This window comes from Apodemus sylvaticus, chromosome 2 (genome assembly GCF_947179515.1).
Source record: "Apodemus sylvaticus chromosome 2, mApoSyl1.1, whole genome shotgun sequence".
Taxonomy (NCBI): Eukaryota; Metazoa; Chordata; class Mammalia; order Rodentia; family Muridae; genus Apodemus; species Apodemus sylvaticus.
The window spans coordinates 8,624,249-8,642,460 of record NC_067473.1 but is presented as its reverse complement, the minus strand read 5'-3'; the positions used below and the strand labels follow the sequence as shown (position 1 = coordinate 8,642,460).

Here is an 18,212-nt window from a genome sequence, read left to right as displayed (position 1 = left end):
CCCAGTGAACCAGGAAGGTGATTTATCCCCACTGGCCTCAGCCTGAAGAGGGAGTGTTTACCAGACCATCCCTGCCATGTAGCCAGGGACTATACCCTACCTGACAGGGCATAGCATGTGAGAGCCAAGGTCATCGTCCTGTGGTGTCTGAAAGTTGTGTGGTATGGGAGGTGTTCTTGCTGCCCGGGGGAGGTTTCGAGGCTCGTGTGGTGCTAGGCACCTCGCTGGGCAGTGATTCAGGGTTCTTTACAACTTGTCCTTTCTGTCTTGTGCTTTGATTCCCACGAGGGGTGTCGTCATGGACTAAAACCGAACACTGCAAATTAAGGTTGTTAAACACATATTCTGAGTTCTCCCGTCATAATCCAGAGGGCTAATTATGCAGGGTGGAGAAAGTGTTCATCCACGCCTTTTCAGGAGGAAGCATCGGCCCGTGGGTGGGTTCTGTCCTCCTACCTGCTCTGGGACCTTAGAGAGTCTGAGAGAAAAACCCAGTGGGACAGCTGTCAGGGAAGTCCTGCCTGCTAGCCTGCCCCTTCTGTCTGGTTGGGCAGGGTCGGTCAGAATGGGGAAAGCGACATTTGGTTTGACTCTCACTGTTTGTCCTTTCAGTCTGATGACTTACGCCCATCAGCACTGTCTGCCCCAGATGTTGACTGTCCACCAGCTCAGTGGCTTTCATGGCCACTCACTGTGGGCTCAGGAGGTAGAAGGGAGTCACACGGCCCTACCCCTGAGGCCCGCTGTCCCTACGGCTAGGCCTCTTGCGGGTTAAGGGGCTCAAGTCGAGAACTGGTTGGTGTGGTTCTAGCCCACTTCCCCATCACTACCCTTTCTATGGCTGCTCCTCTGTCCATTTCAGAGCCAAGGCTAATACCTCTCCTACAAGAGGAAGATAGGCACCAGAGGCTGCTCATGGGGCTGGTAAGTAGTCTGTGAGATTCTGAGTGCTACCAGGCCATGGTCCTCAGAGACAGAAGGAAGGACAGATTGATGATCATTCCGATGACATTTTCTGCTAACTATTCAACCATGGGTGCTGACAGCCCTGTCTGCCTGGGTATCCAGCAGCAAGCAGATGGGTTCTCAGGATCTGAATTCAGGCCTTCAGACGGAGTACAGGACATTTACCCACAGAGCTGTATCCAAGGCCTGCTTCTGCTTTTAGACTATCAAATTGGCAAAATATTTTGTCATTAAGTTATGATACTAACAAGGTTCAGGACAGGGACTTGGCTGTTCTCATAGCACACACTGAAGACGTTCAAACTATTTTGGCGGTATCTTGAGAAAGTACGAGACCCAGTCTGTTCCACTTCCGGGAACTGAATCTGACTGAAAAGTTGTGGCTGTAGCCCATTCCCCTCTTCCTCCCTTTACAAGGAAACTCCTGAATGACAGGAGACTATCCCGGTGGCCAACACTCATGCAAACTTTTCTGTCAGACCTGTGAGTGCACATGCGTGGGCCTGTGTACCTGTACACATGTGTATGCAGGGTTATTAACAGTCAAAGAAACATGTGGAAGAAAGAAAAAAATCAATTTTAGTATTTTTTACAAAATTAAATACATCCCGTCATTAAAGCTAGTATAAAACATTTAATGACTCAGGGTAATTATTACATAGAAACATTAGAATGTAAGGCGGGGCTACGATGTTTATGCTGGTGAGGAACTATGAGATCCTGGAAGCGTACTTAAATTTTATATTTGATTCTGTCTATTCGTTTGAGCCATGAGCCACGTCTCCAGTAGCCCACGTGAGCTCACCGTGTGTCCACGAGGAACCTGACCTTGAATTCCTGATCCTGCTGCCTTAGCCTCCCATGTGTTAGGATTCTGTGAGGTTTGTGTCAGGCATCAATTTTCATTAACTTATAGGCATTACAGAAAAGTTGAACAGCACAAAAGTGCGCAGTATTTCATAGAGGGAAACTATTTAAAAAGCCCAATGAACTGACTAACTCAAGAGGCTGAACTGAAATACAGAGGCATTGTGCCGGGTGTGTGCTGAGGTCACAGAGAATCCACTAAGGTGGAAGATTTATTATGCTCCTGCACAGTTCTCAGCGGCTGTCACCGCTTAGAGGTCCCTTTGAAATAAAAAAAGAAAGAGGGAAACCCTCTTCCTGAGTGGGACAAAGGAGGGCAAGAGTGGGAGGAAGAGGAAGGGTAAGGAAAGGAATGAAGACAGACAGAGGGCAGGGAATGCCAGCCACTGCCGGAGGCTCTGAGGAGACACATAAGCTGGGGACAGGAGAATGCACATTGATGACCTTTCCTGTGAGGCGGGTGGTGCTGTGCAGAGGGGAGTCCCTGCTGCCCCTTCCCAGGCTCTCCTGGTAGCTCAGTCTCTCTGTGAGTCGCTCCATGGAGCATAAATAACTCCGTGGAACGCAGTCTCTCTGTGGATCCCAAAGCCCGTACCTTCGAAGCTGGAGCCGCCCACGAGCTTCCTTAGAGGGTTCTCCTCAGGCCAAAGAACTCGCAGTTGCCCCTGGCTTTGGTTAAGAAGTTCATTCTGAGAGCTTGCTTTTTGCCAGCAGAGGGTCATGGGGTCACAGGGTCACAGGGTCACAGGGTCACGTGCCTTTGGGAGAGCAGGGGTGGTTTCTTTACTAAGATTGAGGGTTTTTCATGTTGGTATGAATATTAGTAATAGCCCTCATTAAAATCAGCTACAGGTGGGAATAGGCCTGCTGTGACTTATCTAGCGCCTGTCCTGTTTTCAGATGGTGTCTGAGCTGAGAGACCATCTACTGAGACACCTACAGGGCATAGAAAAGAAGAAAATTGAACGGATGGTTCTGAACTACATTTCAAAACTGGTTGGTGTTATTTTCTTTTTTTCTAATTTCAACTGCACCCTTAGCTCCATGTGTAATTCACGAGGTGTAGCCAGTGAGCCGTTGGTTGTTGTTGTGTAATGTGTGTGTGTGTGTGTGTGTGTGTGTGTGTGTGTGGTGTATGTACCTGCATGTATGCATGTCCAGGTGAAGTGCCAGGCCGTGTAGGCTGGAGGTTGACTAAATGTCCTCCTCCCTCACTTTCTACCTTAGGTTTTTTTTTTTTTTTTTTTTTTTTGGACAGGATCGCTCACTGAACATAGATCTCATTAATGCAGCTAGGCTGGAGGCCAAGGAATTCCAGGAATCCACCTGTCTCTGCCTCTTCCCTCCCTAACCCTGAGTTACAAACAGATGCTAAGTGCGCTGCCTGGGGTTTCACATGGTGTTTAGGACACAGGTTCTCATTTTTGTGTAGCAAGCAGTTTACCGACTGAGACCCCTCCCCAGCACCCTTGAGCCCACTTTGTTTTTCTGGTTAGATTGGGGATTTCTGTCTCCATACGGGTCTATCTGGTGCTATAGATTGCGAGACGGGAAGAGAGAACAGCAGACAAAGAGCAGTTGATGTTGAATGGGGTTTACTGTCTTCTTACCTTCAACTAGCTGATCTGTGCCCATGGAAACATCAGACCAGGAGGCTGGCATAGCTGCCCGGTGGTCACGGCTCATCTTGGCAGTTTCCAACTCTCCATTAAACAATGAGTATTGATTTCTGTACAAGAGAGTTTCTAGATATGGGAGCGCTTGCGCCTTAATTACTAATTAGTTCCAGAAGACAAACCAGGTCAGTTTCCAGCTCCATCTCTCCCACACAGCTACTGAGGAGACGGCGGTTCATTACCTGTTAGCCATGAATTAGATGGTGTTATATAGATTAATGACCCCTGTTCATATGTAAATAGAAATGATGAGACTGGATTCAGCCTTCTGTGTCTTTTCACAAAACATGTGAAGGTAAGGTCTGGTCTGGTAGAATCTAGAAATAAGACAGGTAACAAATCAAAATATTCAGCTACAAAGAGCAAAGAGATAGAATACTCCATGATTTCTCCAAGTTTAAGTAAGACTGGTAAGCAATCTTACTTAAGAATCATACTGGTAAGAATCAGTATGTGACTCTGTGTGTGTGTGTGTGTGTGTACCTTTGCATGGTATGTGTGTGGTTTGCAATGACCTTTGGAAGATTAAATTAGCTTAGCTAATTATTATCTTAGCTAAGATCAAGTGAATCTCTTCAATTAGTTTTAAAGTTCTACTTTTACTGTAGTCATTAGTGACTATTTTCCTATTTGAAAATCTGTTGAAAGGCTTGAATTTTGTAATTAATTAATTAGTTAATTAATTTTGCATGCAAGTGTTTTGTGTGCATGTGTGCCTGGTGCCCACAGAGGCCAGAAGAGGTTGTTAGATCCCCTGGAACTGGAAATACTAGTGTTTGTGAGTTGCCATGTGGGTGCTGGACACTGAACCAGGGTCCTCTGGAAGAGCAGTCAGTGCTCTTAACTGCTGACCCATCTCTCCAGCCACAATTAATTTTATATTTTTTATATACTAGGAAAGGTTGGGCATTGTCATAGAATGAGATTCACAACCAGGGCTTGAGAGTTCCTCTGTCTCCTGCTCAATAGAGCTGCAGTGAGGTGTGCTTTCAGATCCTGGTACTGCCCACCCCATATTGAGAGAAATGGTCTTAGTCATTCGTCTCTTTCTTCAAAGACATGTCTTTTTTTTCCTTGTCCTTTGGTTAACCTTATTCATTCATTCATTTATTTATTTATTTATTTATTTATTTATTTATTTATTTGTTTGTTTATTTGTTTGTTTATTATTTATTTTTAAAAGGCCATTTTTTATTTTATTTTTAATATTTTTATTTTCTATATTCTTTGTTTACATTCCAAATGATTTCCCCTTTCCCGGATCCCCCCTCCCCATATGTCCCATAAACCTTCTTCTCTCCATCCATTCTCCAATCACCTCCCTCCTTTTCTTCTCTGTCCTTATATTCCCCTCCAATGCTACATCAATCCTTTCCAGGATCAGGACCTTCTCCATACTTCTTCATGGGAGCGATTTGTGCCTTGGGTATTCAGGGCTTCTGGGCTAATTAATGTCCACTTATCAGAGATTGCATCCATGTGTATTCTTTTGTGACTGGGTTACCTCACTTAGGATGATATTTTCCAGATCAAACCATTTGCCTAAAAATTTTGTGAATTCATTGTTTCTAATTGCTGAGTAGTATTCCATTGTGTAAATATACCACATTTTCTGTATCCGTTCCTCCATTGAGGGATATCTGGGTTCTTTCCAGCTTCTGGCTATTATAAATAAGGCTGCTATGAACATAATGGAGCATGTGTCTTTACTGCATGCCGGGGAATCCTTTGGGTATATGCCCAGGAGAGGTATAGCAGGGTCCTCCGGAAGTGTCATGTCCAGTTTTCTGAGGAACCGCCAGACTGATTTCCAAAGTGGTTGTACCATCTTACAGCCCCACCAGCAGTGGAGGAGTGTTCCTCTTTCTCCACATCCTCGCCAATACCTGCTGTCTCCTGAGTTTTTGACCTTAGCCATTCTGACTGGTGTAAGGTAAAATCTCAGGGTTGTTTTGATTTGCTTTTCCCTAATGACTAATGATGCTGAACACTTCTTAAGGTGCCTCTCAGCCATCCAAATTTCTTCAGGTGAAAATTTTTTGTTTAGATCTGTACCCCATTTTTTAATAGTTATTTGGTTCCCTGGGGTCCAACTTCTTGAGTTCTTTGTATATATTGGATATTAGCCCTCTATCAGATGTAGGGTTGGTAAATATCCTTTCCCAATTTGATGGTTGCCGTTTTGTCCTTTTAACAGTGTCCTTTGCCTTACAGAAACTTTGTAATTTTATGAGGTCCCATTTGTCAATTCTTGATCTTAGAGCATAAGCTATTGGTGATCTGTTTTTTTTTTTAAAGCAACCTGGCAGGCGGATCTGTATGAGTGCAGATACACAGGGCTGCTTGGTAGTATCTGAAACTTCTCAGCAGTGGGGTGATTCCTGAGGTCTTCAGTAATGATCAGGAGTTACTTGCATGAAATCATCTCTAACCAGCAAGACTGTATTCACACATCTATCATTTTTAGTATTGCTGGTAACCCAGGCATACCTCCTTCTCCAAATAATCTTGCTTCCTTGTGTCACAAGGCCTGGCTTGCTCATGCCTACCTCAATAGCCATGTCTTTGGTGATTATACCCAGTGTGTATATAGTGGGAATGGGGGATTTTCTTTTCCACACCAGGTGTTGGCAGGCAACATATGGCTTCAGCTCAGGATGTGACACAGGGGCCTTGAAACCCAAGTCCATTGGCTTAAAGAACCTGTCAGGCGACTCCCTTTGGAAGCCATCACCAACAAATGTTAGTGCCCACCTCTCTGTGTCTTCTTTTTTCTTCTCAGAAGAGCCTTTACAGCCTCTTTGTTTCTCTTCATGTGTCTCAGTTCATTTGTTGTTTGCATTTTTTAGCAAGGAGCAGTTTATGCTGACACTCAATCTCAGATACCCAAACCCCTCTCTACCTTTTTTGAGCCTCTTTGCCTGTTCCTTTTCTTTTCTTTCTTTTTTTTTTTTTTTTCTGGTTGTAAATGCCATCTGTGGCATTTTTTATATAAGTCTATTTGTTCGTTCAGTGGTGTGGTGACTGCTGCAGAGCCATCAGCGATGGCTTTCAGAGCACGAGGCTCTCAGTGGTGTGTGTGAGAGACCAGAGCTGACCGCCCACATCTTAAAGAGTCTCTTTCTGTTGACTTTAAGTTTCACTTCCAAAGTGCTGAGAGTTCCCCTTCCAGCATTCTTCATCACTCTTCCTAATCACATGCAGGTTTGCACACGATTTTGTGCTGACTTCCAGGAGCCAACAGGCCTAGAGATGATGCCTGTGTTGTGCCTCTGACTTAGCCAGTCATGCCTCCTATGCCTCTCTCAAGAGGACGGCTAGGCAGTCTGTGTGGAAATATGTTCAAGGAAGTTTCTGGAGATCGTGATGATACTGACCACACGTAGCTTGCATTCAGGCAGAGAACCGGATCACCGACGACAGTATTCAGTTGTGTGTGGAGCGCCTTTCCTCTTGCTTCCTGCTCTTAACCTACGCGTGCGCGGGTGGGTGCACTGGTCCATGGAGGGCAGCCTCGTGGACACTTCCCTACTGCTGACAGACCTGTAAAATTAGAATAGGTTTCTAGATAAAGCCCTAAGGCCCAAGCAGAGTCTGGCTTGGGTGGGTACAGTGCTGGTTTTGTTGAGCGCTGGTTCCAGTAAATGGCTTCTTTACAGCGGGCCCGTGAACGAACTTGCCTCCATCTCACAGGAAAAGACATGGGGATATGGAGAGGAGGCTAACTCAGTAGGGAGACACGGCTCCACAGAACCTGGCCCGACGCTGTACTTTCCCACAGCTTGTGTACACGACTCCATACTACCCTGCCACCTTTCTTCACCCTTGCAGGTCTCAGCCCTGGCAGCGTGGCAGGCTGGCAGCTAAGCCCTGGCATCTGACCTTCCCTGATGGGCGAGAGTCCATCAGTGTGAATGGTGGAGCCAGTTAGCCACTCAGTGGGTCCTTGTCAGCGTAGACAGAGGGTGCTCTGTTATAGCGGGGGCACACTTCTAGTCTTTCCATTTTGGATTTCGGTGCCTCGGAACTGCTTTCAGAAAAGCTAGTTGTGTAGCGGGCCTGGCCACAGCCCGAATGCCAACTGTCATGGGTGTGTAGTCAGGGCTACAGGGACAGCTGGGAGGGCCTTAAGGGGAAGGGTGGGTGGGGGATGTGGCTCATGCCTTCTCTTTCCCTCTAGCTGGATCTCATTTGGCGCTTGCTGGAAACCAGTTGGAGGAAACACAGTGGGCGTCCTTGGACTCTCCACCTGTACGCAAGTATTATTCAGTCTCCTTTATCACAGTGTGCAGAGACCTGGTGACTGATGGCTGCCTGTTCTACCAAAGCCCACTGACAACATTCGTCAACAGCAGCTCTTACCAGCCCCAGAACCATCTGCTGTAGTCTTACACTCAGAATTCACGGTTACTCCAACTGTCCTCTATGGCGTATGGTTGAGGAGGATGGAGAGACACACGAGCCCACTATTTTCAAGAACAGAAATTTCAATGAATATAATTAATAACTTATAAGACTACTGAGTATGGTGTGAGAGTTTATGCTTCTGGCTGTTGGCTGGTCTCTCATTTTTGAGTCTTTCCCCAGGGTAGAGAATTTCAGAGCGATCTCTGTATGTGGGGCTTAGAGTCACTACTAGGGACCAACAGGGTGTTTGGCTAACACACTACTTTGTCGTTTCTAACTCAGCAATAACCATGGGAGTGCTGCAGATTTTGAAGTCTTTCATCTCATGACCAGGATCTTGGATGCTGCTAGCAGTTTGTCTTTCCCTCTGCCGCCTGGTGAGTCTAGGGTCTCTCAACATTTGCTGTAATAAATTGGTTTTTCACGTGGCCTGTGGACAGACAGTAGCGCTGAACTTCAAGATGGCACCTGTGTGTCAAGCAGCTGCTACTGGTGGAGGAGAAGCCTTGAGGTGGGTCTCTATTGGCCAGGCCTCCTGACTACTAAACTCCTGTTGCCAGCTCTAGGAAGCTCTAGGAAGCCAGTTCTCATGTGCCTGTCTAGCTGAAATTGCACCAATGGTCCTGGGAACCTCCTCTGGTAGTTTCCTACTTTATTGTCTGGAGGGGCTTGAAGGCAAACACCAAGGGGGAAGTGGCTGGGGTCAAGTATTAGGCCTGTCCTTAAGTGCTTAGAAGCAGAAAGTTTTCTTCAGGATTTTGAGAAAGGGCCTCTAATAGGGCTTCACAGAACCCTCACATATGTGCACAGTTATTCATGTAAGTGGAGTAACTATTTTATGCCAGGTAATGTACAAGAAATGAAAGCAGTGACAAATACCAGTTACAAATAGGATGATGCATAAGTCAGTCAGTATTTAATGTAAGAAATACACAAGCTCCTGTTTGCCGTGGACATCTGCCTTCTGTTTACTGTGTTGCCAAGGACCAGCCTCTGCTTGGAGAGGGGTTCCTGAGAGAAGAGGTGTGTGAGAGTGGCAAAAACCGAAGGACTTGAAGTCAAATCGTGGCTTACAAGGTTACAAGCTGATGGCCTGTGCTCTGCTTGAGGCTGCTTTCTAGTTTGCGCTCTCTCTCTCTCTCTCTCTCTCTCTCTCTCTCCCCTCTCTCTCTTCCTCTGTCTCCTCTCTCTCTTCTCTCTCTCTCTCCTCTCTCCTCTCTCTTCTCTCTTTCTCTCTCCTCTCTCTTTCCTTCTCTCTCTCTCTCTCTCTCTCTCTCTCTCTCTCTCTCTCTCTTTCTCTCTCTAGCTTTCTCTTGTAATTCTAAAAGTTCTCTGGATAACTTATCTCTTGAAGATCAAAAATCCAGTCTTCCATTTACATATGAATTCAGTTCATTACCCCAGGTTCCTTTTTGAGTATCCCAGGAACCCCAGGAACCCCGACCCTTGATTCTTAGAGACAGCAAGCACCTTTTTTTTTTTTTTTTAAACATTGCAAATTAATTCAGAGGTCGGCCTGCCTCTGTTAGCACAGAAAATTAGCAACTGGTTGGGATCTCGCCCAGAGATTGCCACTCCTAGACTTGCCCTGCCCCAGACTGACCTTGATCTTAGGAATCTTTTGTATCTTCCTGCCTTTGTATCTTCCTGACAAGGAGGATCATAGTGCAGCTGCCTCTGCTATTTTAGGTTTGTGAAGCCCTTCCTATAATTCATATTGCATCCTTATATTTTGCATAGATGAGAAATTATATATTTTGACCTCATGTTTTTAGAGTTCTTTCTCACAGCCTTAAGGGCTGTCCTGAAGGTCTTAGTGTTTACCACTTTTGCTGAGGCATTAGACACACCCTTGTCTCCTGGACTTGTGCTGTCTCTGTTTATCATGGAGTCATTAATCTTAACAGGGTGAGCATTCCCCAAAGGAGGAACATGAAAATATGCACATTATTATACAAACAAGCCTTATGCCCAGCGGAAACGTTGGCATGCATTGAGGTCCACACCCTGATGGCTCTGTTGCAGGAGCAGGAACCACGTCATGTTGTCCCTTGCATGGCCAAGCTTGACTTGGCACTATGTTTTTTTTTTTTTTTATTGTTATAAGAAGAAAATATAAAATTAAATCAAGCCTTTTAAAACTTTAATGTCAATACAGCACTAACTATAGGCACACTCTCATCTTCCAAACAACCTCTTCTTATATCCATATACAGCAGCTGCCCTTTCCTGTCTTCTTGGTCCTTGGCCACCACATATCTGTTGTTTCTATGAGTCTAACCATTTTAGACCATTCTTATAAATAGAATCACATAGTATTTGTCTCTTCCACGACTACTGGCTTATTTTACAAGACCAGTGCTCTAACCCCTGAGTTTATAAGGTCACTACTGGCTTATTCTAACCACCATAATGTCCTCTAGGTCTTCTCATTTGTCCTGCATGACAAGATATCTTTTTAAAGCTGAGTAACCTTATACTGTTTGAACATTTTACGTTTTACTCACCCATTTATCAATGGGCATTTATATATCTTAGCTATAGTTTAATGAACATTAGCATACAAATCCCTTTGAATATCTTGACTTTAATTCTTTTGGATGCTCAGAAAGATTGTGGGATCATTTTGCTGATCCCATTTTTGGCTTCTGTGAGGGACTGCCATTTCTGTGAGGGGTGGTGGTACCATTTCATTGGCCCATCAACAGTGCACAAGGGTTTCTATTTCTCCACATTCTCTCCAACACTTACCTCTGTTTTTGTACCGAGAGGTGGAAGGAAGGTAATATTTACCATAGTTTTGATTTGTATTTTGCTGATTAGTGATGTTGACTGTGTCTTTGCATTGACACTGAAATAGTCACATATCTTTTTTCAGGGAATAAAGCTCTGTGCAGGCATGTTCAATAAGATTGGATGTTGTCTTGCTATTGACTTGTTTTATTATTTTTATGGTCTGGATTTTTAACCTATCATCAGTTTTCTGCACTGATTCATTTCTCACCAGTTATATGCACCCTCTCCCTTATTTTGTAACTGTTTTAAACTCTGTTACCTTTCTTGCCTTCCTTCTCCCTTAGTTCCCCCCCCCCCCATCCTATTGTAGGCTCAAGTAGCACAGGCAGCTCAGGATGGCTTCAAACTTGTGTAGCCAACGCTGCCCTTGAACTTCTGATTCTCCAAGTTCAGGAATTACAGGTGTGTGTTTCCACACCACACCTGGATTTTCCTTTTCTATTAAATGCTTATATTCTTCATGTGATGAGGGCAGAGAGAGTAAAGTGGCACCACTGGAGGTGTGTGTGTGTGTGTGTGTGTGTCTACAAGAGGTTCATATATGCATGTATATAAGTGTGATTGCTTTTCAGGTCTATGGGACTCGTAAAAATTGAGTTTCACAAGTCAGACATTAAGTAAAAGACAGGAGTGAAGAAGTGGCAGAGTCTTGGTCTTTTGTTTGTCTGTTTTTTGGTTTTCATTTGTTCGCTGGTTTGCCATCATTTCTCTCTCCATGGCCGCAGCAAGGCCAACAGCCCAGGAGGACGATGATTAGTGGGATGAAACTAATGGCTGGTTACAGCCACCCACTCTGCTCAGAGCTGACACACGGAGACTGTGAAGGCCGCTGCCCTTGACGCTGTGCTCCTGAAGCACATGAAGGGCTGTTGGGATGTTCGGCATGTACACAGCACCGGAGAAGGGGTTTTGAATCCGGGAATAGGACTCATGATCTAGTACAAATGCTTTTTCAGGAATAAGTTTTGACTTTATTAGTCTGGGAAAGAATTTCCAAGTCCATGTGAAACATTAGTGCTGATTAGATAGTAGTACTAAAATTTGTTTTGAATTGGGGAACCCAGTGAACTCAATCTGTTTTTAGCCAGTCACATCAACTTGAGGACAACATCTGTACATCATGTGATCCTTGATGTTGCCAGGAATTATGAGTGACCCACTGCTCATGACTCATATGCTCAGAGAGAAAATGCCATGACTTCTCAGAACCCAAACTCCAGTTCACTGAGCATAATTTGTTTGGCCGTGTACGTCCCTAAGAACAGGCTGTGGTTCTCTGTCATTCCTGCATCCAGTCAGTTGCTAAGCACATATATATTATCATGAGACTCTTCCTGTCCTGGCTAGTTTTATGTCAACTTGACATAAGCTAGAGTCATCTGAGAGGAGGGAATCTCAACTAAGAAATCGCTTCCCTTAGATTGGGGGCATGGGCAAGCCTGTAGGGCATTTTTTAAAAATTAGTGATTAATGTGTATGTGGGTCCAGCCTATTATGGGTAGTGCCATCCCTGGGCTGGTGTCTTGGGTTCTATAAGAAAGCAAGCTGAGCAGGAAATGAGGAGCAAGCCAGTAAGCTGTCCTCCTCCATGGCCTCTGCATCAGCTCCTGCCTCCAGGTTCCTGCCCTGCTTGGGTTTCTGTCCCTGTTTCTTTGATGATAAACAGTGACGTGGTGGAACTGTTAGGAGAATAAACACTTTCCTCCCTACATCGCTTTGGCTGGGGTGCTTTGTCAACATGTCCCTCTCTTCCCCACATGCTGACCCCAGTCCCCTATGTCCAGACCACAGTGTTCCTATGGGTCTAATCCATTCTTCGTCTGTTGGCATGGTAATGTTCCAAAAGTAAAATCTGTTCTTCTTTTATGATGCTCAAAACTTTCAGTGCTCCCTCAAAGTTTCCTGGATAAAATTCCTTAGTGACACTCAGCATCAGGTCCATGTTATATGTACACATAGCACAGAACTGGTCACATGTAAATATATGTTTATTTTATGATGAGCCAGTTGACACCTCTACTACATGGCTAGGTGGACAGGGGTGGTGATGGTCAGTATTTTGTCAACTTGTCCTACTACCCAGCCCTGCCTTGTGTATGAGAACGTGTTAAATAAATGTTGCCCAAACTAACCTGTTAGTCATCAGATATCAACTCAAATGATCATGTCATGTTTCTGAATACACCCACAATCTTTTACCTTAGGTCTCTGTTCATATTGTTACGTTAAGCAAGCTATTAAAGCAAGCTATTAGGTATTGAGGTAGCATGATGCTCTAAGAACTAGGGCTACAATCCCACTGGCTGTGTTCAGGATACTTTAACTGTTTGCTTACTATTTATAGGATACAGGGAAGTTTCTCAGCTCCTGCAAATCTCGGTTTTCCTATCTGAATCTATGGGGATCTAGTAGACCCCATCCCCCACTGCATCCGATAGTGATGGGTATGGAGCAGGTGAACTGGTGCTCACTTAGCGCGTGCCCAGTGTTAAATCACACTGTACCATATGCTGGGCTCTGTATAATTGCTTTATTCCTTGTAAGAGCCCATAAGGAAAGGTATTAGTATTCCACTTTAGGAGGTAAGGAAGGAAGTTCAGAAAGGCCAGCTACTTAGAGCTGGCTAGTCTCCTGCCTCCGGCAGCACACTAAGTGTAGATCTTTCCAAAGATGCTCAAGAGGCTGACACCCCAAGGATGGGTTTCCTTATTCTCACCTGGTCTGCTATCTCCTTCCATGTGCCTTGTTTGTTCCTTGTCACTGATAGTGTGCGTAGAGCTGTGCATTTGTAGCCCTACTCATTAGGGGGGGGGGGGAGAGGGGAGAGAGAGAGAGAGAGAGAGAGAGAGAGAGAGAGAGAGAGAGAGAGAGAGAGAGAACCATCATCTCTACTATCTCTACTGCATTATTACAGGTTTCTGATCAGGTCATGTCGTCTACATTTCTTTTCTATAGTTAAGTCCAAGTAGACTCCAAAAGTCATTATGAGAGGACCAGAGACAGAGATATAACATGTCCTCTGGCCCCAGCTTCCTTTTACCTTTCAGTGAAATGATCCCCATACCAACAACCTTTTAGCTTGGGCATGTGGAGTTTTAGGATCTGTTAGCAAGGACAGTGAGATAATACTGACCAGGAACTGCTTGTCATAAAGGATCGGCTGGCCCAGGCCCTAGGCAAGCTCGGTGCTTTACGGACAGGATCAATCTGTCCTCTCTGGAACCTGGAGACACTGGTTAGTCACGTCTGGTTCTGTTCCACTCACCCTAGGTTTCCACTCTTTGCACACGATCCTTGGGGTCCACTGTCTCCCCTTGTACAACCTACTGCACTACATTGATAATGGAGTGCTGCTGCTCACTGAGACGGTCGTCACGAGGCTTATGAAAGGTAAGCAAATCTGAGTTAATCAGAGGGTGAGCCTCAGTCTGGCTGCCCTCAGGGCTGACTTCCGGGTAAGTGACACACAGGCCCAGCTACCTTCAGGAAGGTCCGATGCGCAGCCGGATGCCCTGCAGTATATATTGAAGCTCTTACTATTTGAACCTGTATCACTTTATTTTACCCTGCACTGGGCCCTACAAATTCTTAGTACAGCCCACGTCCTGGAACTATCCCCTCAGGCCGGTTGAAAGTACTTTAGCCCTCCGGGAGGCCCTAAAAAACTTCTGAGTCCAGACACTGATGTTAGATTTGTTTTCTGAACTCGAGGGTAAGAAGAGGCTGGGAGTCTGTGTCCGTGAATTTGTTTTTTGAGCAAGTATTACAGATGGCTTACTTTCAGCGAATTAATTTTGCCATCTCAAAATTTGACTGGGAATGCAAGAAAAACTAATGACAGATAACAGTGTGTGTGTGAGCATGACCGTTAAAGCCTGCTTCATGATCTTTCTCCTGTAAGCTATTTGTGCACGCCTTCTGTCAATGTTACTTAGCACAGCAGCAGTCCTTCTTCAGAGGACTTTATGCTTTAAGTAGGTGGATTAAATTGTTTTGTGACCGGCAGCCTGTTACAAAATAAAAGGCCCCTTGATTCCAAGTCGTCTTTCAAAGCATCGCTAGCCTGCAGATGCGGTGTTAGAACACCTCAGAAGGAGACACTCAAATCTTCCTGTGGTATTTAAGAGGATATATCTGTCTTATCTGTTAATCTCTAACTTTTTTTTTTTTGTTAGATCTGGACAATTCAGAGAAGAATGAAAAACTGAAATTCAGCATCATTGTACGGCTCCCTCCGGTAATCCTGAAATTCATTTCCTTTTAAGCCCTGGTCCTTCCCCCCCTCCCCCCCAATTTATGTCTGTAAGAAGACAGTTCCCTCGCTTTGGCTGACATCGGTTCACTTCCCATCCACCTCCACCCTGCTGTTGGCCGGTCCCTTCCCAGTGTGCTTCTCTGGCGTTGAGCTATGGAGCAGTGCATGCGGATAGTTTATGCATTTCATCCCCTAGGAGACCACACTCCTGTTTATATCAGAGCCTGAGTAGGAGGGAAAAGGGAAACACGCACCTCTGACATTTAAACTGACAAGGGATTTAAATACAGGTGAGGGCAGAAGGTTCTAGAACTGTATTTCCTCCCCTTATTGCATAGCTGAGCATAGGAAAACATTTCCAGGTCAAAAGAATGAGAACTGTGAGAGAAAGGTTACGGAGCCACTCCTTGCCCTTATGAGGGAATATCAGCTCTTGGAGCTGAAAACATCATGAAAACATGGAATTCCACTGCAAGGTCTTTCAAGCCTCTGACTTTGCAAACTTCCTGACCCAAGAGCCTGTCCAGCCCTGTGTGCTGTTTACATACTGTGAGCACCGGGACCTTTGGCCCAGGCCATCCTCCCCAAAAGGATGTCCCTTCTGGACCTGGTGGTCTCTCCTTGTAGTGGTTCAGTCACAGGCTTCCTGAGAACAAAGCACCCACGTTTCCCAGGAGGTCTCCCCTAGGAAAAGAGCTGACATTTAGTTTGGTCTGCAAATTTGACTGTTCTTTTGTCCTGTGTTGTTGGGGGTATTTAGAGTTTCTAGGCAAGACAGAAGAGAAATCACATGAATACATACACACCACCTTTCGTTTCCAGTCAAAGTGTTACTTTGGGTTGGCAGGCTCATCTCCAGCTTTGATGGATCTCAGGTTCAACTTGTTTCAGGAAGAAAGGAATTTGGCAGCATTGATGTAAAAGTTGTTTTCTTCAAGGTAGCAGTTGGGGGAGTATTTATGAAAACTTCAGAAGCATATTTCATGAGCGTGGCCTCTTTCCAACGGTCAGGAATTACAAATGTTCTGCATTTTAGAATAGCTAGTCCCTTGGGAATAATAGTTTGAAGTTAAGAGTGGGTATGTGGTCTGTTGATGCACCGTGACCTACACTCTCCTCTGTGTGTCTTTCAACCTCACTTAGCTTATTGGCCAGAAGGTCTGCCGGCTTTGGGATCATCCCGTGAGTTCCAATATCATTTCACGGAACCATGTGGCCCGGCTGCTGAAGAACTATAAGAAAGAGGTGAGTCTGTGTAAGCCCAGAGAGTAAGCATTCTTCAAACCGCACCTGCCATTTCAGCATGCCCAGGTAGACATAGTTGTGGTTTTTATCACTTTATTTAAAGTTGGGTATTTCTTGGAGAAGAAATTCATATATAAGGTGTGTTTTTCCTTTTAGCCTCGGAACTCTATGATTGACAAATCATCATTTCCAGTAGAATTTCTGCCTCTGAACTACTTCATTGAAATTCTGATGGGCCTGGAGTCCACCAACCAAGGTAACTCATCCCTCTGTGCTCAGGAGTTTGCCTTGACACCCCAGTCGTTCCCTATTCCTGTTTTGTATTGTTTTCTTCCTTAAATACCCCCTATAAGTACGACCTTACTGACTTTCATTAGAGAGAGTATGTACTAGCTGATTACCAAAGGAGTACTTATCTTTGAACACCAAAAGGGGCTTTGAGTACTTAAACCAAAGCTTAATGACATTTACCAACATATTCTCAGAATAACGCATTTCACTGAAATATAAAATGATGTTCTCAGTAAGCTGTGGGAACGTTATAAATAGCCGTGGCTCCATAGTAACTGTCTCCCCCTCCTCCCTCTCTCTCCCTCTCCCTCTCCTTCTCCCTCTCTTTCTCCCTCTCTTTCTCTCTCTCCCTTCCCAGCACTGTATGGCTTTGAAGGACATGACAATGTGGATGCAGAATTTGTAGAGGAAGCTGCTCTGAAACACACCACGATGCTTTTGGGCTTATGAAAGTGAACTCGCAGATGACCGATTTCAATGTTTTCGCCTCCCTTTCCTGGGAATTCTTCCACCGTCTTTAAGACTGGGAGCAGGTCGGAATGCTTCACAGAGCTGTTTGGCTTCAGTACAGCTCTTGTTCAGTGGCAGCTGCTACACCTCTGGGTCAAGCAGCCAGCAAACAGCCACGAGCAAGACCAGGCTCAGGGCCGTGCTCTGTGCAGGGCCTGTGCCCTTCTCGGCGGCCCAGCAGACCTGCAGCTCATTCTGTTGCCCTACAGAGTCTCATAGAAGACGTAGGGACAATGCTCAGAACAGTGGGAGCAGGAAGATCATTGGGAAGAACATAAAACCGGCGGGAAAGCTAGATGTTATGAAGAGGATTTCAGAAGAACCTGAAACTAGAGTAAACAAGATCTGACCTTTCCAGTACGGAGTAACTGTAAGAAATAATCATTTGTACATAGGGGACTTAAATCTGCCTGTGCCTTTGTGGTGGTTCAGACAGAGCCATATTTAATTTTATATTTATGATTTAGCACTCTTATCATTAAATACAACCTCGAATGCCGAAACTTTTGGTCTGACTTGTCTGAGTTTTGGGTGCCGCCTTGTTTGCATGAGGCGTTTTGAGCGCATCAGTCTGACCCTGCAGAGGCCCCTGACGCCTGACCAGGTGCCCTGTTCTTCCTCATCTGCCTCCTGCAGTGACGTCACGCTGACCCCTAAGCCTTGGCTTTCCAGACTCACTTCTGTTTCTGTGTCCTCACTGGTTCCCGTTCACATGGTAAGATTTTAATGATTCTAAATCACTAACTCATATACAATTCATCGTCTCTTCTACAATCTTTGCTGTGCTTTAGAAACTGTCCTATCCTATAGGATTTCCCTTTTGCCCCAAATGGTCAGGCGAGCTCGGAAGCTTGTCACCAAGTCAGCAATACCAAATGTTGACATTATTTATGTCTGTCCGTATCGCTGGTGTTACACATTACTCTGTACTGGAGACAGCAGGTTTTATTTAGTTCAAATTAAATTTTAAAAAATCCTCTTTGCTAATAAAACTCTGACAGGGCGCTCGCTTGTGTTTTAAGTGGCCTCATCACCTTCCTGCTGTTCTGAGGACGCTCGCTTACAGCTTTGAGTCATTTCTGTTCACGCCTGTCTTGCTCCTGTGAGTTCCTAAAGCTGAGCTTACTGGACACACATTTGAAGTAAACATCAGCGTGACTTCGACACTCAGCTCATAACTCTTCACTAACTTGCTGTTC

General features: G+C 45.1%; 1 protein-coding gene across 3 annotated transcripts in view; it reads left to right on the top strand.

Moving 5' to 3' along the window:
• Gsap (gamma-secretase activating protein) overlaps nucleotides 1-17,516 on the top strand; it is a 93,168-nt gene extending 75,652 nt beyond the window's left edge. For 2 of the 3 annotated variants that reach the window (XM_052173100.1, XM_052173099.1), the window contains 9 exons: nucleotides 863-924; nucleotides 2,734-2,829; nucleotides 7,690-7,760; nucleotides 8,199-8,293; nucleotides 13,983-14,102; nucleotides 14,888-14,949; nucleotides 16,111-16,212; nucleotides 16,369-16,468; nucleotides 16,862-17,516. In XM_052173100.1, coding sequence (XP_052029060.1) covers nucleotides 863-924; nucleotides 2,734-2,829; nucleotides 7,690-7,760; nucleotides 8,199-8,293; nucleotides 13,983-14,102; nucleotides 14,888-14,949; nucleotides 16,111-16,212; nucleotides 16,369-16,468; nucleotides 16,862-16,953 — 800 coding nt within the window. In that variant the 3' untranslated portion in view covers nucleotides 16,954-17,516. Of the gene's footprint in view, nucleotides 1-862; nucleotides 925-2,733; nucleotides 2,830-7,689; nucleotides 7,761-8,198; nucleotides 8,294-13,982; nucleotides 14,103-14,887; nucleotides 14,950-15,163; nucleotides 15,258-16,110; nucleotides 16,213-16,368; nucleotides 16,469-16,861 lie in introns of those variants that run through there. The other variant, XR_007976545.1, reaches the window with a different exon arrangement.
• The last annotated feature ends 696 nt before the right edge of the window (nucleotides 17,517-18,212 follow it).